The 27,501-nt window shown below is 38.4% G+C and overlaps 1 protein-coding gene across 1 annotated transcript in view; it reads left to right on the forward strand.

Moving 5' to 3' along the window:
• The window catches only part of COL4A5 (collagen type IV alpha 5 chain), a 420,087-nt gene that overhangs the window by 220,816 nt on the left and 171,770 nt on the right, over positions 1 to 27,501 (forward strand). Inside the window, exons 18-21 of the mRNA XM_058291987.2 lie at positions 1,442 to 1,483; positions 4,405 to 4,537; positions 16,353 to 16,526; positions 16,841 to 16,924. Of these exons, the coding sequence (XP_058147970.1) occupies positions 1,442 to 1,483; positions 4,405 to 4,537; positions 16,353 to 16,526; positions 16,841 to 16,924 (433 nt within the window). The remainder of the gene's footprint in view (positions 1 to 1,441; positions 1,484 to 4,404; positions 4,538 to 16,352; positions 16,527 to 16,840; positions 16,925 to 27,501) is intronic.

Below are 27,501 nucleotides of genomic sequence, written 5' to 3' on the forward strand. Positions count from 1 at the left end.
GATAACCATTTCCTATGCAATTATTGCCTATATGTCTGTGGTTAATTCTTTGTCATTTTTTTTCATTTGGCTGTCAATCCTGATGGAGATCATTTATTTAGTTCTCTATTTTAAAAGTGATTCAGAAAGAACATAGGAAGCACTCTATTACTTGATTTTTTGGCAAAATATCCAGTCCTCTAATCCATTTTGTCTCTAATCCTTTTATTTGACAGCCATAACTGAAAAGATTTATTTTGCAGGCAATTAAGGATAGGTGTTCTAAACTTTAATGTGCCCTGAGAGCACAGATTTTAATGGTAGTTTGTCTCTAAAGTAGATCCAAGGTCTAGCGTGGCCAAAGTGGTACAGCTAGAATAAGGAAGATAGGAAGTATACAGATAAGAGGATTATTTTTTTTCAAGTTGTATGACAGAATAACTCCTTAAACTAAAAGAAGAATGGCAATAGATAAAAGATTCCTACAAACAAGTCTTGAACCAGAATAGAGGTGTGAAAGAGACATCTACCCTTGGGTCTTGTCCAGTAGAGTAACAGTTGAATACTTTTTACTTCAGTGCTTTTGTAGCTTTTGGTTAAGGATAAAAGTTTTTCTGAATTTGTCTTTCATTAACTTTTTTATTATTATTTTATTTTTTAAAAGCTATATAGACCACTCAAAATGTTACATTAAAAAATATAAGAGGTTCCCATATACCCCATTCCCCACCCCACCCCCCCACTCCTCCCACATCAACAACCTTTCATCAGTCTGATACATTCGTTACATTTGATGAGTATATTTTGGAGCCCTGCTGAACAGCATGGATTATAGTTTACATTGTAGTTTCCACTCTCTCCTAGTCCATTCATTGGGTTATGGCAGGATACACAATGTCCTGCATCTGTGCATTTTTGTTAAATTTTAAGAGCCAACTCACAAAGAAATGATGCTTTATTATTAATAGTTGTTCCTGATTATAGTAAGTTCATACCTATGAAATATCTATCACTAATGGATATGACGATAGATTTATGCACTTGAACAATGTTATGAAAAGGAGCATGGCTAAATTGAAATATAGTGAATTCAGCTGATTCTAGTGGTTCCATTTCTCATCCACTTTATAGAGTTATGATAGTTTGCTAAAAAGTGGGAATCTTAAAATCAAAGAATGTTAGTGTTAGAAAGACCTTAGAATCCTGGTCTAACGTCTTCATTTTTGTAAATAAAGTAGTGAGAGGTTAATTGTTTTCATCAAGATCACATGGTTAGTAAATCTGAGATATAAAATCACAGGTATTCCTAGGCTTAGCACAGTATTGTTTCATTACCTCATGTTATATTTCTCATTTAAGGTATTTTATTATGAATTTCTGAGTACTCATAGAAGTATGTTCCTGATGAAATTGAAGTTTTCATGTGATTTTTACTTATCTATTTTACAATTGCATTGAACAGGGTCAAAAAGGTGATGTTGGCCCAACTGGGCCTCCTGGACTTGTAAGTTTTAAAAAAATATTCATTTATTAAATTTATTAATGTATTATCATTTCCTTAGTAATATCCTCCCTACCTTCTCCTCTCATTACATAAAAATGATGATTGTTATCAAATCATTATCAGCTGAACTTCTTCAGACTTAGACTCTTTACCACTAAAATCTTCATTGAACATGACCTCAAGGTCTTTGTGTTGTTTTGCCTGTGTATTACATCTCCATATTAAAGATTCAAAATTATGGCAATGAGTTGTTTGCATTCTGGTTGCCAAAATCATTTCTCAGGCAACCAGCAGGTTGTGCATGTGTTGCTTATGAAGATTCAATAAAAGAACCTTGAGGAACTAGGTCTCTCCCCCTGGAGAACTCTGGAAAAATGGATTTGGTCCTAATAGGTTTTCTCAATTTGTCATTGTCCGCTTCTTACATCTTTCTTTCCTGAGTGTGTGCTTTCTAAGGACTCTGTTTTTTCTAAGATTTATTTTTATTTATTTCTCTCCCCTTTCTCTCCATTGTCTGCTCTCTGTATCCATTCGCTGTGTGTTCTTCTGCATCTGCTTTTATTGTCAAGTGGCACCGGGAGACTGCACCTCTCTTTTTTCTTGCATCACCTTACTGTGTCAGCAATTTGTGTGTGTCGCCCCACTCCTGGTTAGGCTGCACGATATTCACACAGGGCGGCTTTCCTTGCGGTGTGCACTCCTTGTGCATGGAGCACTCCTACGCGTGGGTGCCCCTGCATGGTATGGCACTCCTTGCAAGCGGCAGCACTGTGCATGGCCAGCTTACCACATGGGTCAACAGGCCCTGAGTATTGAATCCTGGACCCTCCATATGGTAGGTGGATGCTCTATCAGTTGAGCCACGTCCGCTTCCATCTAAGGGCTCTTAATAAATTTTACAACTGCTCCATGAATCAGTAATTGGGAAGGAGGTTATGGATTTTCTCTCATGTTTGCAATTACAATGAAATTTGAGTCACAAATATATTTTCAGTCTTTATAAAGAATAAAATATCACTGCCAAGGTTTGAATACTGGTTTTCTTTTGAAATTTGGTAAGAGTCTTGACTTTAGATTTCATTAAAACCCCAAATTAGAGAGTGTCACAAAATCTGATCTATATGTCTAGATATTTTAATACTATCTCTATAATGCTTTTTGTCCATAGTGAGTCTCAGATATTGCTATTTTGAGCTATACTAAAGCTAATAAGGAAATTCTTAAAGAAGAGCTTAGACAATTTTTATTCACTTTCATCTTAGAGTCAGTTTCACTTCTCTAAGAAATAATCTGTTTATAAAGAACAGGATGGTAAAATTTTGATGAGTATGTGAAGAAGTAGGAATTTTGAGAGTGCAGTACTCTGTAGCAGCTAACTTTCCCCTTTGAATCACTATCTCAGTTTTAAGTCCCACAACTTTCAGTATCTTTTTGTTGGAATATTTATTCAAACAAATTATCTATAATATAGATAATATAATGTCTATATTATATCCAATATAGATATTTATTATATCCAATAGAGCCAGGATGATATATCCCACATTGCCATTAGGTATTGATTTGTACCTCAAATTGACAATTTCTGAAATCTGAGGCATATTTATATTTGTAGGTCTATGAGGTGAATTTCTTTCTATTTAGTACATTTAATATGAAAGTTTTTCAGAACAGACTTAAATATTGAAGTTTGAAAAAGATAGAAAAGAAATGATCAGTTGTTTGGGTTTAATCAATAAAGCCTTCCTGGAAGAGAGCATTTTTTTCTGAAAAAAGAAATGTCGACTAATAAAAGAGAAATACGTGGAAAGGCATTATAGATGTTTGGCATGGCATATAACAGAGGTACAGACAAATGTGTGCAAGTCACATGAAATGGTTATAGTCAGACAGATTTCACTCAAATAAAAATTCATTGCTAGGAATAACAGGAGATGAAATAGGTGCGAGAGGTATTGGGAGTGAGTAGTGACTTGTCAGAGTTCAGGGTTAGAAGTAGCTTTACTAATAGTAATAGTAATAGTAAATAGTCAGCAATTTTGAGTCCTTAATCTAATTACTTAGCACGGGAAAAAAAATTTTAAAGATTTATTTCTCTCCCCTTCCCCCCCGTTGTCTGCTCTGTGTGTCCATTTTCTGTGTGTTCTTATGTGTCTGCTTGCATTATCCAGCAGCACTAGAAAACTGCATCTCTTTTTTGTTGCGTCATCTTGCTGCGTCAGCTCTCAGTGTGTGCTGTACCACTCCTGGGCAGGCTGCACTTTTTTCTCGCAGGGCGACTCTTATTGTGGGGTGTACTCCTTGCACGTGGGGCACCCCTACATGGGGGCACCCCTGTGTGGCACGGCATCCTTGCACACTGAAGCACTCTGCATGGGCCAGCTCACCACATGGGTTAGGAGGCCCTGGGGATTGAACCCTGGACCCTCCATATGGTAGGTGGACACTCTAGCAGTTGAGCCATGTCTGCTTCCCAGAAAAATTATTTTTGAGGAAGCACATTCTAGTAGCAGAAGAGCTTCTGTTAGCCCAAATATGAGGTAAAAACAGTACCTGTGGCAACAGAAAAGAAGAGGAAAAATTGGAGAGACATTTTCAGTAAAGAATTGCCAGCCTTAGGTGATTGGAATGAATTAAAAGTGAATTACAAGAAAAGAGAAGAAGTGAAAAATAATTCTAGCTTTGTAAGCATGGGGCCCAGGAGGGTGGTAATATTGTTACATGTATTATTTTCTAGTAGGTTGGAAGATGAGAGTAATACAGAATGTGACTCATAATCTGTGAAGTAGTCTTAATGATTTTGCATCTGAGCACTTTTTGAAAATGATGGCATTGTCAATATATTTAGCTGCAAGATTAGTTTCGGGATAACATGCCTCTTCCTCTTTGATTTCCTTTATTTTTTTTATTTTATGATAAAGGTAATTCCTAGTCCTGGGCCTGGTGTAACTATAGGAGAAAAAGGAAACATTGGGTTACCTGGCTTGCCTGGAGAAAAAGGAGAGCGAGGATTTCCTGGAATGCAGGGTCCACCTGGCCTTCCTGGGCCCCCAGGTAAAAGAAACTACTTATGTCACTGTGCTTAAAGCATCTTAACTAATTCATGTATACAGTATAATCCTACTAGTTCCAAGGAGCGCATTGCAGTAGAAACCATGGATATTTTGTAGTTTATATATGCTCCCCAACTCTTTTTTTCTTTTTTAAAGATTTATTTCTCTCCCCTTCCCCCCGCCCTGCCCCCTGTTGTCTGCTCTCTGTGTCCATTTGCTGTGTGTTCTTCTGTGACCGCTTCTATCCTTATCAGCGGCACCGGATATCTGTGTTTCTTTTTGTTACGTCATCTTGTTGTGTCAGCTCTCCATGTGTGCCGTGCCGTTCTTGGGCAGGCTGCATTTTCTTTCACGCTGAGCGGCTCTTCTTATGGGTTGCACTCCTTGCGCGTGAGGCTCCCCTATGTGGGGGACACCCCTGCATGGCTCAGCACTTTTTGTACACAACAGCACTGCACATGGGCCAGCTCCACACGGGTCAAGGAAGTCCAGGGTTTGAACTACGGACCTCCCATGTGGTAGGCGGACGCCCTATCCATTGGGCCAAGTCCGCTTCCCTCCCCAACTCTTAATGTCATCTTTTTTCCCACCAAATTCCTCACCTGAACTTTAAAAAAAAAAGGAAAGCTGAATCATTTGAACAGAGCCCTTTTATCCTAAAATCCCATTTCTACCTTTTATTATTAATAAATTGCAGCAAACAATTATGTTATGCAACAAATGAATCATCATACTTTTCATGCTATTATGGAATGTTTTCCTACTGATGCCTGATTTTGCAAAATTTTCTATATAAAAATGGTAAGCACACTATCAACTGAGAATTCCAGAAACAGCTACCTAGAAACCCCCAAGATAATTTTGCCATGTCATAAAAATATGATGATTCAAGACTGAGTTTTATGAGTCCCTTGTTGGATATATATATTATAATGGCAAATATCTAATTTGGCCATAAGTTGAGTATTACCACTGTCTAGCATGTTTATTGGGGTGCTCACTCAAAGAGTGTAATAGTAGCTATATATGGAAATTTTACAAAAACCTCTGTTCTAACTACCTGGCACACTGACAGTTTCAATAAATTCTAATTCTTTTCTGTTCAGAAATATTTGGCTAATAAAATATTAACGGAAGATGAGTGAACCTCAGTGATCCTCTCAAGGAGAAAGACAACAAATATGGGGTCCTTTATGCTCTAACTAAGTATGTATGTCAGATTCCTAATTTAAGATAGTGAATTAAACACATACTGTGCGTGGAAAATTGAGATAAATAATCCTCCCAAGATACAGTAGAATATAATAGCTAAAGAGTTGTAAAGCATGGGAAAAAAGTTAAAGCCTTAAAGGATAACCTGGATGTTCTAAAATCTGCCATGAAGGATTTCAAGTAGGAGAGACTGGTAAGAGAAGCAATATTTGAAAAAAATCATGGCTTCTTCACTCTGTTAAAAAATAACATAAATCCCCATGAAAGGACTCTTGAAACACCAAGCAGGATTAAAATAAGAATAATATAAAAAGCAAGCTGATTAAAAGAAATTCTTACAAAGCTCTCTGAGAGAAAAGGCATATCACTTGCCAAGCAGTGATAGTCAGAGGAAGATAATGGAGTATTCTTCAAAGTGATAAAAAAAAAACAACTATAAATTTGGGATTCCATACTATACCAAGTTACCATCCTCGTGTGAAGGTGGAATACTTAGAAATTTTACCACTTCCAGACCTTCTCGGAAGTAATTACTGGTGATTTTACTCTAAGAAGAAAAATTATTTTTTAATTTTAAATGTAAAATTTTTTGAATGAAAATAATACATGAACATGGTAACAACTCAAATAACACCGAAATCCAATGTTCCCACCCTTTTCCCCTCCCCTGAGACAGTTTTTATCTGCTTTGATATTACCCCCATAATTCACACTTCTAAAGGTTATGCTTATGCTGCCCTGTCAGGATATATCCACTTTATTTATTTATTTATTTATTTTATTGATTTTGTAAAAATGTTACATTAAAAAAATATATATGAGGATCCATTCAACCCCACCACCTCCACCCCTCCACTCCCCCCCCCCCCCCCAGCAACACTCATTCCCATCATCATGACACATCCCTTGCATTTGGTAAGTACATCTCTGGGCACCTCTGCACCTCATGGTCAATGGTCCACATCATGGCCCATACTCTCCCCCATTCCATCCAGTGGGCCCTGTGAGGATTTACAATGTCTGGTGATTGCCCCTGAAGCACCATCCAGGGCAGCTCCATGTCCCAAAGACGCCTCCACCTCTCATCTCTTCCTGCCTTTCCCCATACCCATCAGCCACCATGTTCACTTTTCCCAATCCAATGCCACCTCTTCTATGTGGACATTGGATTGGTTGTGTCCATTGCACCTCTATGTCAAGAGGAGGCTCAGATTCCACATGGATACTGGATGCAATCCTCCCGCTTTCAGTTGTAGGCACTCTGGGCTCCATGGTGTGGTGGTTGTCCTTCTTCAACTCCATCTTAGCTGAGTGAGGTGAGTCCAATAAATCAGATTGTAGGTGCTGGAGTCTGTTGAGGCTCAGGGCCTGGCTATCACATTGTCAGTCCAGAGATTCAGATCCCCTAAATATATCTTAAATGGATAGAAAGATTATATTAATAAAGTTTATCGAGTCTAAATAAGTATTCTTAAAAAAGTAAAATGGAGTTTAATATGACAACCTGGAACTATAATTATAGACATTATTAACATGGGATTTGGAAGTGGAGAGAGAATAAAATGAACTAAATACTAAAGTTTTTTATCCTGTAGGAGGGGGAAAATATAAATAATTACTTACCGGTTTACGTACATAGGTAAATTTTAATAGTAACTGCTAGAGAAGAATAGAAATAGAATGTGTGACTTAAACACCGGGTGAAGAAAGAAAATGATCAAAAATCTTGATCTACTGAAGTAGAAGTTAGGCTTGGGAAAGAACAGACAAAGATAAATGGAAATGGAAAATAAAATATAAGATGATAAGAATGATTTTAGAATCAATAATTACAAGGAATGTGAAAGGACTAAACACTGATTTAAAGACAGAAACTAAAATAAAAATGAATTAAAAATATGTACTGTGTAAAAGATATATCTAAAGCAAATGGACATGCAAATTTTAAAAGTAAAGCAAAAGAAATATATACTAAACAAATGCTATCAAAAGAAGTAGTTATGGCTCAACTGATAGAGAGCCCACCTACCGTATGGAAGGTCCAAGTTTCAATACCCAGGGCCTCCTGACCTGTGTGGTGAGCTGGCCCACAAGTGGCACTGCCACGCACAAGTAGGGCCATGCCACGTAGAGGTGCCCCATATGCAAGGAGTGCACTTTGCAAGGAGAGCCGCCCCAGGTGCAAAAAACTCAGCCCGTCCAGGAGTGGCGCCACACACACGAAGAGCTGACATAGCAAGATGACGCAACAACAACCAAAAGGCAAAATAGTTACCTATTGCCACATGAGAGGAATGCAAGTGGACACAGAAGAACATACAGTGAATGGACATAGAGAGCAGACAATGGGGGGGGGGGAAGGGAAGAGAAATAAATAAGTCTTTAAAAAAACACAAAGTTGTTTTTCAATTCTAATACAGTATAAAATATAATTCAAGGCAAGAAAAGAATTAATGATTCAAATTTACATTTCATATGGATAAATAGATAAATTATACCACCATGATAGAAAAGTAATGAAACCTACTTCATCTAATAGCTTTGAGTATATAAAGTGAAAACTGATAAAGTACAAAGAAGAAATGACAAATCATTCATATATTAAGTAGGTGAAAAATAAATAAGGCTATGAAGGATTTGTGCAGCACAATTCAGTTGTGTTTATGGGAGAGGGAAACTTTTGTGTTGCAGAGAATATACATTATTTTTAAACAAATGGAACATTTACAGAAATCAACTCTATTTGACCAGAAAAAAATTAAAAAATATTATATTCAGGTATAGCAGGCTCTGTGAACACAGTGAAATAAAATTAGAAATTAACAACAAAAAGTACCAAATATCTTTACATTTGTAAAGAAATACATTTATAAATAACTCTTGAAATTTAGAATAGAAATGTAAATGAAAAGCTACTAAAAGATTATACTGCAAGCACTACATATCAAAACTCTTCAAATATAGCCAAAGCAGTACACTTAATTTATTATAAAATTAGAAAGACTAAAAATAAATGAGATAAATTTCCAGAAAAATAAACTAAAAAAAAATGAACACAAAGTAGAAGGGAAAATTTCTGTAAATATAAAATTAATAATTAATAAAATAGAAAACAAACTAGAACAATGATTATTAGATAATGAAAATAAAAGATGGTACTGTGAGAAGTGGATTAAATGGACAAAACTTTTGACAAATACAATCAAGAGAAAAATTGACAAAAGGTAGAAATAAATAAAATCAGTAGAGAAAAAGGGAATATTATCAAGGGCTCATCAATGGACCATCATCCTTCACTAGGAATGGTAATGAAAAGATCTCCATGAAAATGCATTGGTCTTTTGAGCAATTTTATAGGGTTTATAGATGAACTTTATCTTACTCTCATATTTTACAAACAATTTCAGAGAATTTGTTGTAAATGAAATTCAATTTTGTAAGATTTAATACTGAACCATCAAAGATATAACAGTAGAAATAATATAATCTCATTTATGAATATAAAATTAAAAATCCTAAATAAAATATCAAATCAAGAAGTATATTAGAATAATATGATCTTATAACCAAATAGATTTTATCCTAAAATTGCAAGGATGGTTCAACATTATTGTAATGGATGATAATTAACAGATTAAAAGATATTAGGACAATAGATATAGAGCAATCAGTAAATAACAATTCAATATCCATTCATTTTAAAAGGAAAAAACAAACTCTTTACCTAGAATTAAGAGGGTTACCCCACGATATATAAAGAAACACTACAATTCAACAATAAAAAGACATATGATGTAATTAAAAAATGGGCAAATAGACATTTGTCCAAAGAAGAAATACAAATGGCAAAAAAACACAAGGAAGCAGATGTGGCTTAAGCAGTTGAGCACCAATTTTCCACGTGGGAGGTCCAAGTGACTCCTAGAAAACAAACAAAGAAAAAATAAACAATTTAAAGGAGCTGATGTGGTTCAGTGGTTGAGTGCTGGCTTCCCACATACAAGGTCCCTGTTTCAATCCCCTGCCCCCGGATACCTCAAAAACAAACAAACAAACATGAAGAATGCTCACCATCACTAGTGATTAGGGAAATGCAAATCAGAACTACAGTGAGATACCATTTCACATCTATCAGAATGGCAACTACTAAAAAAGACAAAACTACAAGTTTTGGAGAGGATGTAGAGAGATAGGGACACTTTTTTCACTGTTGATAGGAATGTAGAATGGTACAGCCACTGAGGAGGACTCTCTGGCAGTTCCTAAAGAAGTTAAATATAGATTTGTCACATGACCTGGCAATAGCACTGCTGGGTATATACCCAGAAGAACTGATAGCAGAGACATGAACAGATACCTGCACACTGAGGTTCATAGCAGCTTTATTCACGTTTGCTAAAAGTTGGAAACAACCTGGTGTCCATCAACTGATGAATGAGTAAAAAACTGTGGTGTATTTGCATGATGAAATATTATGCAGCTATAAGAAGAAATAAAGTTGTAAAGCCTATAACAACATGGATGAACCTGGAGGACATTATGTTGAGTGGAGCAAGCCAGACACAAAAGGACAAACACTGTATGATTGTGCTACTATGAATTAAATATATTGTGTAATCTCATGGAATTATTAACTTTAATATGGGTCACCTGAAGATAGAATGAGTTTAGAGAATGGAAAGGTGATGGTTAACTTGTGCAGAATTGGTTAAAAGGATGTGTGTTAATCTTTGGAAATGAATAGAAAAGGTGAAAGGCCAACATTTTTGTAACTAGCAGTACTGTTATGTCGGTATGAAAGTGGTTTCTAGGGAACGTCTAAAGTCATGTATATTACTAAAAGGAAAGCTAAAAAATGCAACATGGAACTATATAGCATAGTAAAACTACATGTGAAATATAAATATGGGTCAAATTGTACATATAAGAATGTTTTTCTTTGAAGCTGAACAAATATATGTTAATACTATAAAATATTAGTATCAGACAAAAACATTATGCTAAGTGAAAGAAACCAGACACAAACTATATTGTATGACTCCATTGATCTAAAATCTAAATATAAATCAATTTATAGAGATGAAATTAGATTAGCGGTTATGTAGGGCTGGAGAAGGAATGGGGGGTGTTGAGATTCTCTTTTTGAAGTAATGATATTGTTCTGAATTTTTTGTGGCGATAAATGCACAACATTGTGACTATACTAAAAGCCACTGATTATATACTTTGGATAGATTATTCACTATTGTATATGAATATATATTTGTAAAATTGCTTAATAAGTAAATAATTGTGCAAGAATAACCAGAACCAACAGCTATGTATGGCAGGGGAAACATAGAGGGATTGAGAGGTGAAGAATTTTCTTGTTTGTTTATTTCTTTGTCTGTTTCTTTTGTTTACTATTTTTTTTAGTTTTTTTTTCTCTATTTTTTTAAATCTAACATTAAAAAAATGTGAGGTCCCCATATACCCTCCACCCCCCCTCATCCCACTCCTCCCACATCAACAACCTCTTTCATCATTGTGGGACATTCGTTGTATTTGGTGAATACATTTTGGAGCACTGCTGCACCACATGGATAATGGTTTACACTGTAGTTTAAACTCTTCCCCCAGTCCACCAAGTGGGCCATGGCAGGACATACAATGTCCAGCATCTGTCCCTGCAGAACCACCCAGGACAACTCCAAGTCCTGATAATGCCCCCATATCATATCTCTTCTTCCTTCTCCCTACCCTCAGCAGCTAACATGGCCTAATGAAAATGCTCTAATAATGATTGAACTGATGAATGCACAACTATCATGATTATACCAAATACCATTGATAGTACATTTTGGGTGAATTGCATGCTTTATTAATACATATTAATACAATTTATTTGTTAAAAAAAGAGGGCTACTTAACTTGATAAAGGTTAACTACTGTACTCTATAGGACATATCATATTTTGTGGTAAAATATTGTGGGCATTTTCATTTCAGTCGGAAATAAGATAAAGATACCCTGAGTCACTAATACTGTTTGCCATTACACTGGAGACTCTAGCCAATATGGAAGATAAAAGAAGTTTAAGGATGGAAAGAAAAAAGTTTTTTCACAGACCATATGATTATCTACTTAGATTAGCCTAAAAGAATCAAATGACAAATCACAAAACTTAAATAGAATGTTTGAAAGATGATCAGATATGCATAATTATGTAAGTTTGCCTTCCTCTACACCAACAATAACTTAAACATATAGCAGAAAAAATCCAGTTCACAACAATAATTATAATAAAAATTCACAACTATGTTAAAACAATTCATAAATAAACCCAACAAAGGATGTGCAAGAATTCTTTCCAGAATTTTGTAAAATATTATAAAATGATATACCATTACTAAATAAATGAAGAGAAAATTTTAATTATTCTTCAGTGGGAGAACTCAATATTATACCCAGCCAATACTAACAAATATTTTTTTTAAATTTTTTTATTTTTTATTGACTTTGTAATAATATTACATTAAAAATATATATGTGAGGTCCCATTCAACCCCATCCCCCCACCCCCCCTCTCCCCCCCCCCAACAACACTCGTTCCCATCATCATGACACATCCATTGGATTTTGTAAGTACATCTTTGGGCACCTCTGCACCTCATATACATTGGTTCACATCATAGCCAATACTCTCCTCCATTCCATCCAGTGGGCCCTGTGAGGATTTAAAATGTCCGGTGATTGCCTCTGAAGTACCATCCAGGGCAGCTCCATGTCCCAAAGACGCCTCCACCTCTCATCTCTTCCTGCCTTTCCCCATACCCTTCGTCCACTATGTCCACTTTTCCCATTCCAATGCCACCTCTTCTATGTGGACATTGGATTGGTTGTGTCCATTGCACCTCTATGTCAAGAGGAGGGTCAGATTCCACCTGGATGCTGGATGCAATCCTCCCATTTTCAGTTGTAATCACTCTAGGCTCCATGGTGTGGTGGTTGTCCTTCTTCAACTCCATCTTAGCTGAGTGTGGTAAGTCCAATAAATCAGATTGTAGGTGCTGGAGTCTGTTGAGGCTCAGGATCTGGCTATCACATTGTCAGTCCAGAGATTCAAATCTCCTAAATATATCTTAAACCCCAACATTAACTGCACCTCCAGCACATTGGCATGAAAGTCTTATGAAGGGAGATCCCATCTGAGTCCAGATTCATCACACATAAACACCATTTCCAAAGAGGGGCCATCTGCCCTGGTACTTTCCCCATCGGCCATGACCATAACGCCCGTGGGTCTCTTTAGCCCTCAAAGGAACCAATATCTGGGGGTTGTATCTGCTTTATCTGTCTCTCTGACTCTGCTCAGTTGTGCATGAGGGCAATCCTTCTGCCAGCCTCCAGACTCTTTTTTAGAAACTCGTAGCCATATAAACTCATTTCTCCTTTCCATTTCCCCCTTACTTTAGGTCAAACAGCATTTTAAAGTCATGGTATTTTATGTAGACATGGATATTCTGCTGATCCGCATTGAACCTTCTGTATAAGGTCATTTTCCAGTTGCATCATCAGTTGGTAGTTGATAGTGGTCCCTCGTTGCCAGGGAGGCTCATCCCCGGGTGTCATGTCCCACGCTGGGGGGAAGGCATTGCATTTACATGCTGAGTTTGGCTTCGAGACTGGCCACATTTGAGTAACATGAAGGCTGACAGGAGGAAATTCCCAGGCACAAAGTTGTTCTAGGCCTTGTTCTTATTTTGGGTTTATCAGCTCACAAGCATAGTCATTAGCATCAGGGGCTCACTGTTGAACCCTCACTCCCTCCCGGTCCCCGCCACTGTACCTGGGAGACTGTCGCTGCTCCCCTGGGGACCACGACAGAGCACCACTGGCCAGGAACCCAGTACCCCCCCTACTGTGGTTTTTAATTGTTGCCACTATGAGTATATCCAAACATTACCATGCACCCTGGACATATGTTCTGTACAGCTCCCTGTCAGCCATATATCACCTGTCATTGGTACCCCATACCAGTATCCCTCCATTGCCATTGTTGAAACACTCTGTGATCCAGAACTCCCCGAAATTTGAAGCCCAATATAATTTCATGGTCCCTTACTAGGGAATGGCATATAGCGATGGGTTTAAAGGATAGATAAAGAACTTGGATAAAGTTAGATAAAGAACTTAGATAAAGAATGTTGACTTTAAAAAATTCCACATCCTATCTTTTTCTTTTTCCCCCCCCCCCCCCCTAATTATTCAGCTTTTCTTCACAGGAGTCCTAGACCACAGCAATGTATATATATAATATACAGCACTCCCACACATCCACCAGAAAACCTTTTCCCTTCCACAGTGATACTCTTACGCCCTATTCATATCATATTTACTTAAAGTGATGTACAGAGTCTGAGACATTAGCTTTCTAACAAGGTGACATCTGTGCTTACATTGTGGTGCATACTTTAGGATACACAGTTCTTTACATTTTTAGTTATCCTATGTTTTACATTATGGTTTATGTTATCAGTCTGTCATCTCCTATATGTTATAGTGTAATATTACATGTTTTATATCCATCCTTGTGTACTCTCAAGAAACTCCTCTCTTACCCCCCATTTACTTTGGTTCCACACATTTAACGTCCATTTTCCCTTCCACCTTGGTGTCCTCAGTGATAGCCAACCTCCGTTTCCTGAGGAGCCACTTCCAGAGATAGATGGAATAGTGTTCAGGTCCTAACTTACTCAACTGCCCCAATGCCCTGGGAGCCACCCTTTCTCTCGAGGGATACAGTTCCCTCTATTTGATGGCATTAGTCCTCCCCAGGATGTGGGTCCACCCCCACTCTCACTACTTGGGTTTCTACCCCATGGTGTCACCCACTCTGGCAGAATGAGCATTTAGACATTCCCCAGGAGCCCGTCCTGCATCAGACCCTCCCCTCCAAGCATTCTAAACAGGTAACCCTCTTTATTATATTTTGATATGATTTTCTCGGCATTTTACTCTCCACCAACACCTGACCCTCTCCTGGTTCGTATGCTACCCCTCCCTCCCCCCACTTTTGGGCAACGTTACCCATCCGTCCCTCCCCAGCCACCCTCAAACCCGTAAAGCCCCAAGCAAAGGCAACCCCTTGCCCCCCTTTTATCTCTTCTTTGTGTTCATACTTACCACCATCTCGTCTTAAATTCCACCCCTGCAGACATCGGCTCATATCCTTCCTCCACCCTCCGATTTCCTGTAAGCCTTTCGTTCAGTCTCTTGCTATCTAGGGCAGCTTGTTTATTTCATATCATTGAGGTCATGTAGTATTTGTCCTTCAATGTCTGGGTTGCTTCACTCAACATAAGGTTCTCAAGATTCATCCATGTTATCACATGTGTTTGTAGTGTGTTTGTTCTTACAGCCGAGTAGTATTCCATTGTGTGTATATACCACATTTTATTGATCCACTCATCTGTTGATGGGCATTTGGGTTGATTCCAACTTTTGGCAATAGTGAACAATGCTGCTATGAACATTGGTGTACATATATCGGTTTGTGTTCTTGTTTTCAGTTCTGCTGGGTATATACCCAGCAGTGGTATTGCTGGGTCATATGGCAAATCTATAGCTAGTTTTTTGAGAAACCGTCATACTGTCCTCCAGAATGGTTGGATCCTTCTGCATTCCCAACCAGCAGTGGATGAGTGTTCCCCTTCCTTCACATCCTCTCCAGCACTTGTATTCTTCTGTTTTTTTCATAGCTGCCAATCTTATGGGTGTAAGATGGTATCTCATTGTAGTTTTGATTTGCATTTCCCTGATAGCTAGAGATTTGGAACATTTTTTCATGTGCTTTCTTGCCATTTGTATTTCTTCTTCGGAGAAGTGTCTGTTTAAGTCTTTTTCCCATTTTTTAAATGGGTTGTTTATCTTTTTATTTTCAAGATATAGGAGTTCTTTATATATGCAGGTTATAAGTTTCTTATCAGATATATGGTTGCCAAATATTTTCTCCCACTGTGTGGGCTCCCTTTTTACTTTCTTGACAAACTCCTTTGAGGTGCAGAAGGCTTTAATTTTAAGGAAGTCCCATTTATCTATTCAATACTAACAAATATTAATCCTGAAATTCAAATTAATCTCATTCAAAATTCTATCAGGGTTTTTAAATAAATCTGATGTCCTGATGTTAAAGTTCATTTAGAAAAGTGAATTTCTAAGTATAGTGAAGTCAGTTCTTGAAAAGAACAAACATGGACGTATTTTCCTTAGCTGTATTCAATATGTATTATTGGTGCAGGAAGAATTGGTGGAACAAAAGAATGACCAGAAACCATGTTTATTTGGAAATTTTTAAATGCATTTTTCTCTTGTTCAGTACTTCTGAGATTAAAGATCATAGTGTCAAAGAGGAATGGGTAGAGAGTTATTAGTATATTTCTAAAAGTAATACAACTACCTTAAATTATACTTTATTTATTTGAAACCTTTCATCCCTTTACTAGAGAAAATAAGAACATAACCAGTGTGATAGGTTAAAGGAAAATTTTATCATTACGTACCAGATTTTATCTCTAAAATAAGATCATTTTGATCACTTTAATGGTTTACTTTTCTGATCTTAGGAATTGCAGTTATGGGTCCACCTGGCCCCCCTGGCTTTCCTGGAGAAAGAGGCCAAAAAGGTGATGAAGGGCCACCTGGAATTTCCATTCCTGGATCTCCTGGTCTTGATGGGCTGCCTGGGGCTCCTGGTCTTCCAGGGCCTCCTGGCCCTCCTGGCCCTCACATCCCTCATAGTAAGCTATATTATTTTTCTGTGTTTAATTGTTGTTTTATTTAACTTGTAAAAGTCAGCTTCATTCTTTTTGTTTCTGATATCTAAAAGATTTTTCTGTTTCTATTTTGGGATTTTTAGTGATTCTTTGATGTTTACATTTGCTCTTTAAATAGTGTTTATTGTCACCAATATTCTTCTTCGTTTTGTTTATATGTAACAGAAAATAGAATGTTTTTTTAATTCTAGCCTGACAGGATTTATTTTTCTTTAAGATTAGTCTTTTGGATATTTAAACACATAATTAGCTTGCTATCTTTCTTTCTCTTGTCTCAGGTGAAAAGATATGTGAATCAGGTCCTCCAGGCCCTCCAGGATCTCCAGGTGATAGAGGATTCCAAGGAGAACAAGGATTGAAAGGTTTGATCCCCAAACATATTCATTCATTCAAAAATATTCATTCAAATTAACAGCAAAATTCCCTGTATCAGCCATACTATCTCAGCCACTCATTTCCATAACCATGCCACAATGCCATCTCATTATCTATGGTGCATACTTCCATAATCTTGATTTCATGAAAAACATTTTCGTTTTTTCATTTTTAAAAGTTTTTTAACTTTGTTTTTAATGAAGTTTTAAATTGCAGAAAAGTTACATTGAAATTATAGGGGATCCATATACATCACCCCTACCCCATCATATTTCTCTCTGCTAAAACCATTTTATGTAGTGTGGAACATTTGTTACAAATGAACAAATATTGAAACATTACTAATAACCATAGTCTATAGTTTACATTATGGTTTACAGTTTGCACTGTATGATTTAATATGTTTTGGCAAATGTGTAATGGCCTATATCCGTCATTGCAAAATCATGTAGAACAATTCCAGTGTACTAAAACTGCCCTATGTTCCATCTTTTCTTCCTTTCTTCTCCCCTCGGAACCTCCAATAACCACTCTCTTTATATCAATGTTACAAATTATTCCATCACTACAGTAATAATAAGTCCACTTTGGTCCATGGTTACATTCTTCTTTATGTTTGTTCATTCCTTAGTCTTGAGGATTTGGGGATAGTGATGCCTGCTCTGTTCAGATTTAGAGGGGGCTTAGCTCTTATGGGACAGAGAGTGGGCTATGATGTGGACCATTGACTACGGGGTGCAGTGATGTTCAGAGATGTACTTACCGGGTGCAATGGATGTGTCACGATGATGGGAGAGAGTGTTGCTGTGGGGGGAGTGAGGGGTGTGGGCGGTGGGGTTGATTGGGACCTCATATTTTTTTAATGTAATTTGTAAAAATAAATAATTTTAAAAAAAAAGGAACTCTTTTGCCTGCAATTGTAGATACTCTACTTTTTGGGATGGGGGTTGTCAGTCATTATCATTTAGTTAGTTGTCCTGAGTGAGTAAGATGAACTAGAAAGTAGGTGTTGGCTGCAACTCTGCTGAAATTCAGGGCTTAACCAAGATATGAACAGACCGAAGATTTAAGTTTTTGGTATATATGATTAATGGGTATGATGCTAATTATAGGTTCAAATAAAAGGGGAAGAGGAATCATGTGCAGGGAAATTACAAATAAACCTAACTCTGTTACAGTGGGGAAATGGTTATCCTGTATTCCAAGGTAAGGCCAATGACAGTGTGCTGATATCATGGGATTGTGTGCCTTGCCCATTAGGGTCCAGATGTCTCTAGAACAGAGGTTCTTAAACTTTTTGTTCCATGGACCTCTTTGCTAGTCAGTTGAAAACCACGGTCCCTTTACTAAGTGTACACTAATCAGTGTTTTATTTAATAAATATATCACACTTGCACCAACACATCCCTACAAAAATAATGTATTTTTAATTTTAGTTCAAGGTCATGAACCCGTGGTTAAGAACCTCTGCTCTAGAGCTTGCAGGAGCACACCTGTTCAAGGTTTTGTTTACTGTGGCAGTTAGTGAGAGCTGCCTGAGATAAGCATAAGTGTAACCTCTGGAATGTCCTCCCAACTCACTTTGAAATCTCTAAGCTGTAAATGCACTTTTGAATTTAATTTAATCCCCCCCCCCCCACCTTTTGGTCAAGTTCTTTTTCCAAATGCATCACTGGTTGCTGCTTGGTAATAATCTATCAGTGCCAGAAAGGCTCATCCCTGGGAGTCATGTCCCATGTGGAGGTGGGAGGGAGGAAGGTAGTGAGTTTATTTGCTGAATTTGATTTAGAGAGAGGCCACATTTGAGTAAGAAGGAGGTTTTCAGGTTTTCAGGAAGTAATTCATAGGCAATAGATATTACTAGGCTAAGATTCAATTTTACAAAAATAAGTTTCATAAATACAAGCATTAATATCAAGTACTTGGTATATTGATCTGTTTTCTTTTATTATGCACTGCCTATGTACTTTAGAGATTCTTGCCACTCCATTAGAGAATGTGTCAGGACTCTCCATGATAGAAATTCAATACTTTATTGGTTATTGTGTGGGTCTCCACCCAATGAAATAACACCCTATGATCACATGAACACATTCATATTCCATATAGGAATGCCCCAGGTGCACCCTTCCCCACACATACCCCCATCACTGACACACTGCACCAGTGACCCTCCCCTGCCATAGTTGCATAAAGAACACTCCCACAATTGTATTCTCAACCATAGTCCTCTACCTCCCTATAGTTCACCTGTTCTTTCCTCCAACCATCGCCCTAAATCTATGGATAACCCAACCCAACCCCCAACCCTGCTCATACTCACACTCCAACATCATAAACTCCATTCATATTACCACACCACCATCATCCCCATCTGCTGTCAAACCTCCTTCATCCACCTTACCATAGATTCTGCTTAGATCAAGCATCAGGTCATCACTCCCTACTCACTTTCTATCTCCTGGTAACTTATCTTCCAGACTCTAACTTGGTGAGTCTGCTCAGTATCCTTTGTTCATATCAATGAGATCATGCAATACTTGTCCCTTTGTGACTGGCTTACTTCACTCAACATAAGGTCTTAGAGATTCATCCATGTTATTATATGTGTCAACACTTCATTCTTTCTTTATTTCATTGTATGTATATATCACATTTTGTTTATCCATTCATCCATTGATGGATTTTTGGATTGCTTCCAACTTTTGGCAATTATAGATAATGCTGCAGTTAACATTGGTGAGCATTTATCTGTTTGCGTCTCTGCTTTCAATTCCTCTGTATATATTCCTAGTAGTGCACTTTCCAGATTATATGGCTATTCTATACTCAGATTCCTGAGCAACTGCCAAACCATTCTCCACAGTGGCTTCACCATTCTACATTCCCACCAGCGGTGGATGAGTGTACCTATTCCTCAGCGTCCCCTCAAACGCTTGTAGTTTTCTGTTTTTTTTAATAGCAGCCAGTCTAATAGGTGTAAGGTGATATCTCATTGTAATTTTGATATGCATTTCTATAATAGCTAGTGATGTTGAATACCTTTACATGTGGCTTTTTAGCCATTTGTATTTCCTCTTTGCAAATGTGTGTATTCAAATCTCTTACCCATCTTTTAAATGGGTTGTCTTTTTTTTATTTTTTAAAAGATTTATTTATTTTATTTATTTCTCTTCCCTCCCCACCCCCAGCTGTCTGTTCTCTGTGTCCATTTGCTGCGTGTTCTTCTTGTCCGCTTCTGTTGTTGTCAGCGGCAGGGGAATCTGTGTTTCTTTTTGTTGCGTCATTTTGTTGTGTCAGCTCTCTGTGTGTGTGGCGCCATTCCTGGGTAGGCTTCACTTTCTTTCGCACTGCTTGGCTCTCCTTACGGGGCTCACTCCTTGTGCGTGGCGTTCCCCTATGTGGGGGGCATCCCTGCATAGCAGGGCACTCCTTGCTCATATCAGCACTGCACATGGGCCAGCTCCACACGGGTCAAGGAGGCTCAAGGTTTGAACCATGGACCTCCATTGTGGTAGTCGGATGCCCTAACCACTGGGCCAAGTCCGCTTCCATATTTTTATTTTTGAGATGTACAATTTCTTTATAGATTCTGTATATTAGACTCTTATCAGAGAGGTAGTTTCCAAATATTTTTTCCCATTGTGTAGGTAGCCTTTTCACTTCCTTTTTTTAAATTTTTAAAAATCTTTTCACTTTCTTGATGAACTCCTTTGAAGCACAAATGTTTTTAAGTTTGAGGAGATCTCATCTATTTTTTTTCCTGTGTTGCTCATGCTTTGAGTATAAGGTTTATGAAACCATTTTCTACTACCAGATCTCATAGATAATTCCCTACATTATATTCTAGGAGCTTATGATCCTGGCTCCTATATTTAGATCTTTGATTAATTTTGAGTTAATTTTTGTACAGGGTATGAGATGGTGATCCTTTTTCATTCTTTTTGATATGGCTATCCATTTCTCCAAACCCCGCTATTCTGTCCCAGTTTACTGGGCTTGATGGCCTTGTTGAATATCAGTTGGCCAAATATGTGTGGGTCTATATCTGAACTCTCAATTCAGTTACCTTTGTTAGTATGTTTATCTTTATGCCAATATTGTGCAGTTTTGGCTATTTTTGCTTTGTAGCATTCTTTAAAGTCAGGTAGTGTGTGAATCCCATTTTCTGACCCCTATTTCCTGTCTTTCTAGCTCATTACCTCTAATAAACAGACTCCATCATTACTTCAAGCCCACTGAGACTTACCAACTACTTGATGTCTGTTTTTCCTCTTGAAGCAATTTGAAAGTCCATGATCAGTCTTTGTAATCAGCCTGTGAATTTACTTGACTCTTTTGCTCTCTCTCACATTGTTGTACTCACTTGGAACAAAACCATTGCCTTCATTAATTGCCAATTCCTACTTCTGAGCCTAGACCTTCTCTTTTCTCTTCAAAGTTCTAATGTCTCCCACCCCATTCTCATTCTAAGCTGCTGAGCTTACTTCCTCTTTCACTGGCCAATTAAAACAATCACAAAAGAATGTTCATAGATTGGCATCACCAGAATTACCCACTTACTGGCATCTGTGGCCATATACTCTGCCTTCCTGCTCTTACAATTACTGTACCTCTCTAAAGTCAATTCTTATATTTGTAGAATAGATTCCATTCCATCTTGTCTCACTGTATTAGTCAACCAAAGGGGTGCTGATGCAAAGTACAAGAAATCAGTTGGCTCTTATAAAGGGTATCTGGGGTGAAAGCTTACTGTTACAAACCCTAAAGAGACCAACTAAAGGCTGCTTTCTCACCAAAGTCAGTTGCCACATGTTAAAACAAGATGGTGGGTAATCTCTGCCTGGTCTCTTCTTCCTTCTTCCTCTTAAGGCTCCATAGGCCCACCTTCTTCTGATCTTACCTGTAGTTGGTATAGGGCTGTCTCCTAGGATTTCCTTTAAGTCTGTAGTAGGGCTCTTTCTTTCTGGGCCTTCTCAGCTGCAAACTATCAGAAAAATGGCATATCTCTCTTCCAAGGTCTTTAGCTCTTTGAGCCTTCTCCTTTCTGTCACATGGCAGTATGAAAATTACCAAGTTCCCTCCTCTTTTGTGTGTCCATTTGTATTAGCCCACCAAGGGGGCATGGACTCAACCCTGAGCCATGTCCTACTGATGTGACCAAATCAAAGCCCTAATCATAACAGGTAATTTAATCAAGACATGTCAGCTAAATCTAATGCATTCAAAGTGTATCACACCCAGACCAGTTTATAAACATAATCTTTCTCTTTCGGCGGGGATTCTCAAAAATAATCTCAAACTGCCACTCTCGCAAAGGATTTCATTCCAGAAATTCTTACCTCTGCCACATCAATTTTTCCTTTTCATTGGATGATTCCCAGTAACAAACAAGTTTATTTCACCCATTCCACAAAAAGTAGTTATGCTGATCCCACTTCATTTGTCAGCTACTGCTCTATTCCTCTGCTCCCATTTGCAGAAAAACTCATCAAGAATGTTCTACTCTCAGTCTCTAGATACTCTCTTCCCATTTTCTTTTTTTTTTTATTGACTTTGTAATAATACTACATTAAAAATATATATGTGAGGTCCCATTCAACCCCACCCCCCCACCCCCCCTCTCCCCCCTACCCCCCCTCTCCCCCCCCCAACAACACTCGTTCCCATCATCATGACACATCCATTGGATTTGGTAAGTACATCTTTGGGCACCTCTGCACCTCATAGACAATGGTTCACATCATGGCCCATACTCTCCTCCATTCCATCCAGTGGGCCCTGTGAGGATTTACAATGTCCGGTGATTACCTCTGAAGCACCATCCAGGGCAGCTCCATGTCCCAAAGATGCCTCCACCTCTCATCTCTTCCTGCCGTTCCCCATACCCATCATCCACCATGTCCACTTTTCCCAATCCAATGCCACCTCTTCTATGTGGACATTGGATTGGTTGTGTCCATTTCACCTCTATGTCAAGAGGAGGCTCAGATTCCACATGGATGCTGGATGCAATCCTCCCATTTTCAGTTGTAATCACTCTAGGCTCCATGGTGTGGTGGTTGTCCTTCTTCAACTCCATCTTAGCTGAGTGTGGTAAGTCCAATAGATCAGATTGTAGGTGCTGGAGTCTGTTGAGGCTCAGGACCTGGCTATCACATTGTCAGTCCAGAGATTCAAATCCCCTAAATATATCTTAAACCCCAACATGAACTGCACCTCCAGCACATTAGCATGAAAGTCTTATGAAGGGAGATCCCATTTGAGTCCAGATTCATCACACATAAACACCATTTCCAAAGAGGGGCCATCTGCCCTGGTAGTTAACCCCATCGGCCATGACCATAACTCCCATGGGTCTCTTTAGCCCTCAAAGGAACCAATATCTGGGGGTTGTATCTGCTTTATCTGTCTCTCTGACTCTGCTCAGTTGTGCATGAGGGCAATCCTTCTGCCAGCCTCCAGACTCTTTTTTAGAAACTCGTAGCCATATAAACTCATTTCCCCTTTCCATTTCCCCCTTACTTTAGGTCAAACAGCATTTTAAAGTCATGGTATTTTATGTAGACATGGATATTCTGCTGATCCGCATTGAACCTTCCATATAAGGTCATTTTCCAGTTGCATCATCAGTTGGTAGTTGATAGTGGTCCCTCGTTGCCAGGGAGGCTCATCCCCGGGTGTCATGTCCCACGCTGGGGGGAAGGCATTGCATTTACATGCTGAGTTTGGCTTCGAGACTGGCCACATTTGAGTAACATGAAGGCTGACAGGAGGAAATTCCCAGGCACAATGTTGCTCTAGGCCTTGTTCTTATTTTAGGTTTATCAGCTCACAAGCATAGTCATTAGCATCAGGGGCTCACTGTTGAACCCTCACTCCCTCCCGGTCCCCGCCACTGTACCTGGGAGACTGTCGCTGCTCCCCTAGGGACCACGACAGAGCACCACTGACCAGGAACCCAGTACCCCCCCTGCTGTGGTTTTTAATTGTTGCCACTATGAGTATATCCAAACATTACCATGCACCCTGGACATATGTTCTGTACAGCTCCCTGTCAGCCATATATCACCTGTCATTGGTACCCCATACCAGTATCCCTCCATTGCCATTGTTGAAACACTCTGTGATCCAGAACTCCCCGAAATTTGAAGCCCAATATAATGTCATGGTCCCTTAATAGGGAATGGCATATAGCGATGGGTTTAAAGGATAGATAAAGAACTTGGATAAAGTTAGATAAAGAACTTAGATAAAGAATGTTGACTTTAAAAAATTCCACATCCTATCTTTTTCTTTTTTTTTTTCCCCCCCCCTAATTATTCAGCTTTTCTTCACAGGAGTCCTAGACCACAGCAATGTATATATATAATATACAGCACTCCCACACATCCACCAGAAAACCTTTTCCCTTCCACAGTGATACTCTTACGCCCTATTCATATCATATTTACTTAAAGTGATGTACAGAGTCTGAGACATTAGCTTTCTAACAAGGTGACATCTGTGCTTACATTATGGTGCATACTTTAGGATACACAGTTCTTTACATTCTTAGTTATCCTATGTTTTACATTATGGTTTACATTATCAGTCTGTCATCTCCTATATGTTATGGTGTAATATTGCATGTTTTGTATCCATCCTTGTGTACTCTCAAGAAACTCCTCTCTCACCCCCCATTTACTTTGGTTCCACACATTTAACGTCCATTTTCCCTTCCACCTTGGTGCCCACAGTGACAGCCAACCTCCGTTTCCTGAGGAGCCACTTCCAGAGATAGATGGAATAGTGTTCAGGGCCTAACTTGCTCAACTGCCCCAATGCCCTGGGAGCCACCCTTTCTCTCGAGGGATACAGTTCCCTCTATTTGATGGCATTAGTCCTCCCCAGGATGTGGGTCCACCCCCACTCTCACTACTTGGGTTTCTACCCCATGGTGTCACCCACTCTGGCAGAATGAGCATTTAGACATTCCCCAGGAGCCCGTCCTGCATCAGACCCTCCCCTCCGAGCATTCTAAACAGGTAACCCTCTTTATTATATTTTGATATGATTTTCTCGGCATTTTACTCTCCACCATCACCTGACCCTCTCCTGTGTTCATATGCTACCCCTCCCTCCCCCCACTTTTGGGCAACGTTACCCATCCGTCCCTCCCCAGCCACCCTCAAACCCGCAAAGCCCCAACCAAAGGCACCCCCTTGCCCCCCTTTTATCTCTTCTTTGTGTTCATACTTACCACCATCTCGTCTTAAATTCCACCCCTGCAGACATCGGCTCATATCCTTCCTCCACCCTCCGATTTCCTGTAAGCCTTTCGTTCAGTCTCTTGCTATCTAGGGCAGCTTGTTTATTTCATATCATTGAGGTCATGTAGTATTTGTCCTTCAATGTCTGGGTTGCTTCACTCAACATAAGGTTCTCAAGATTCATCCATGTTATCACATGTGTTTGTAGTGTGTTTGTTCTTACAGCCGAGTAGTATTCCATTGTGTGTATATACCACATTTTATTGATCCACTCATCTGTTGATGGGCATTTGGGTTGATTCCAACTTTTGGCAATAGTGAACAATGCTGCTATGAACATTGGTGTACATATATCGGTTTGTGTTCTTGTTTTCAGTTCTGCTGGGTATATACCCAGCAGTGGTATTGCTGGGTCATATGGCAAATCTATGGCTAGTTTTTTGAGAAACCGTCATACTGTCCTCCAGAATGGTTGGATCCTTCTGCATTCCCACCAGCAGTGGATGAGTGTTCCCCTTCCTTCACATCCTCTCCAGCACTTGTATTCTTCTGTTTTTTTCATAGCTGCCAATCTTATGGGTGTAAGATGGTATCTCATTGTAGTTTTGATTTGCATTTCCCTGATAGCTAGAGATTTGGAACATTTTTTCATGTGCTTTCTTGCTATTTGTATTTCTTCTTCGGAGAAGTGTCTGTTTAAGTCTTTTTGCCATTTTTTAAATGGGTTGTTTATCTTTTTATTTTCAAGATATAGGAGTTCTTTATATATGCAAGTTATAAGTTTCTTATCAGATATATGATTGCCAAATATTTTCTCCCACTGTGTGGGCTCCCTTTTTACTTTCTTGACAAACTCCTTTGAGGTGCAGAAGGCTTTAATTTTGAGGAAGTCCCATTTATCTATTAGTTCTTTTGCTGCTCGTGCTTTTGGTGAGATATTCATAAATCCATTTCCTATTACAAGGTCCTGTAGATGTTTCCCTACACTGCTTTCTAAGGTTTTTATGGTCTTGGCTCTTATATTTAGGTCTTTGATCCATCTTGAGTTGATCTTTGTATAAGGTGTGAGATGGTAATCCTCTTTCATTCTTCTACATATGGCTATCCAGTTCTCCAGACACCATTTGTTGAATAGGCCACTCTCTCCCAGTTGAGAGGGTTTGGTGGCTTTATCGAATATTATGTGGTTGTATATGTGAGGTTCTATATCAGAGCTTTCAATTCGATTCCATTGGTCTATGTGTCTCTCCTTATGCCAATACCATGCTGTTTTCACCACCGTAGCTTTATAGTATGTTTTGAAGTCAGGTAGTGTGATTCCTCCAATTTCGTTTTTCTTTTTCAGTATGTCTTTGGCTATTCGGGGTCTCTTTCCTTTCCAAATAAATTTCATAGTCAGTTTTTCTAGTTCCTTAAAGAAGGCTGCATTGATTTTTATTGGGATTGCATTGAATGTGTAGATCAGTTTCGGTAGGATAGACATCTTAATAATGTTCAGTCTTCCTATCCATGAACAAGGAATAGTCTTCCATTTATTTAGGTCTTCTTTGATTTCCTTGAACAATCTTGTATAGTTCTCAGTGTATAAGTTCTTTACCTCTTTAGTTAAATTTATTCCTAAGTATTTGATTTTTTTATTTACTATTGTGAATGGTATTTGTTTCTTGATTTCCTCCTGATCTTGCTCATTATTGGTGTACAGAAATGCTACTGATTTTTGCGCATTGATCTTATAACCTGCGACTTTACTAAACTCATTTATGAGTTCTAGAATCTTCGTTGTAGATCTCTCAGGGTTTTCTATGTATAGGATCATGTCATCTGCAAATAATGAAATTTTGACTTCTTCCTTTCCAATTTGAATGCCTTTTATTTCTGGTTCTTGCCTCAGTGCTCGAGCAAGTACTTCTAAGACAATGTTAAATAGGAGCGGAGACAGTGGGCATCCTTGTCTTGTTCCTGAGTTTAGAGGGAAGGAGTCTAGGATTTCTCCATTGTAAACAATATTGGCTTTAGGTTTTTCATATATACTCTTTATCATGTTCAAAAAATTCCCTTGTATTCCAATCTTTTGGAGTGTTTTTATCAAGAAAGGGTGCTGTATTTTGTCAAATGCTTTTTCTGCATCAATAGATATAATCATGTGATTTTTTTCCTTCAATCTTTTTATATGGTGTATTACGTTGATTGATTTTCTTATGTTGAACCAACCTTGCATACCTGGGATGAATCCCACTTGGTCGTGGTGTATAATACGTTTAATGTGTTGTTGAATACGATTAGCAAGTATTTTGTTAAGTATTTTTGCGTCT

This window comes from Dasypus novemcinctus, chromosome X, assembly GCF_030445035.2.
Source record: "Dasypus novemcinctus isolate mDasNov1 chromosome X, mDasNov1.1.hap2, whole genome shotgun sequence".
Taxonomy (NCBI): domain Eukaryota; kingdom Metazoa; phylum Chordata; class Mammalia; order Cingulata; family Dasypodidae; genus Dasypus; species Dasypus novemcinctus.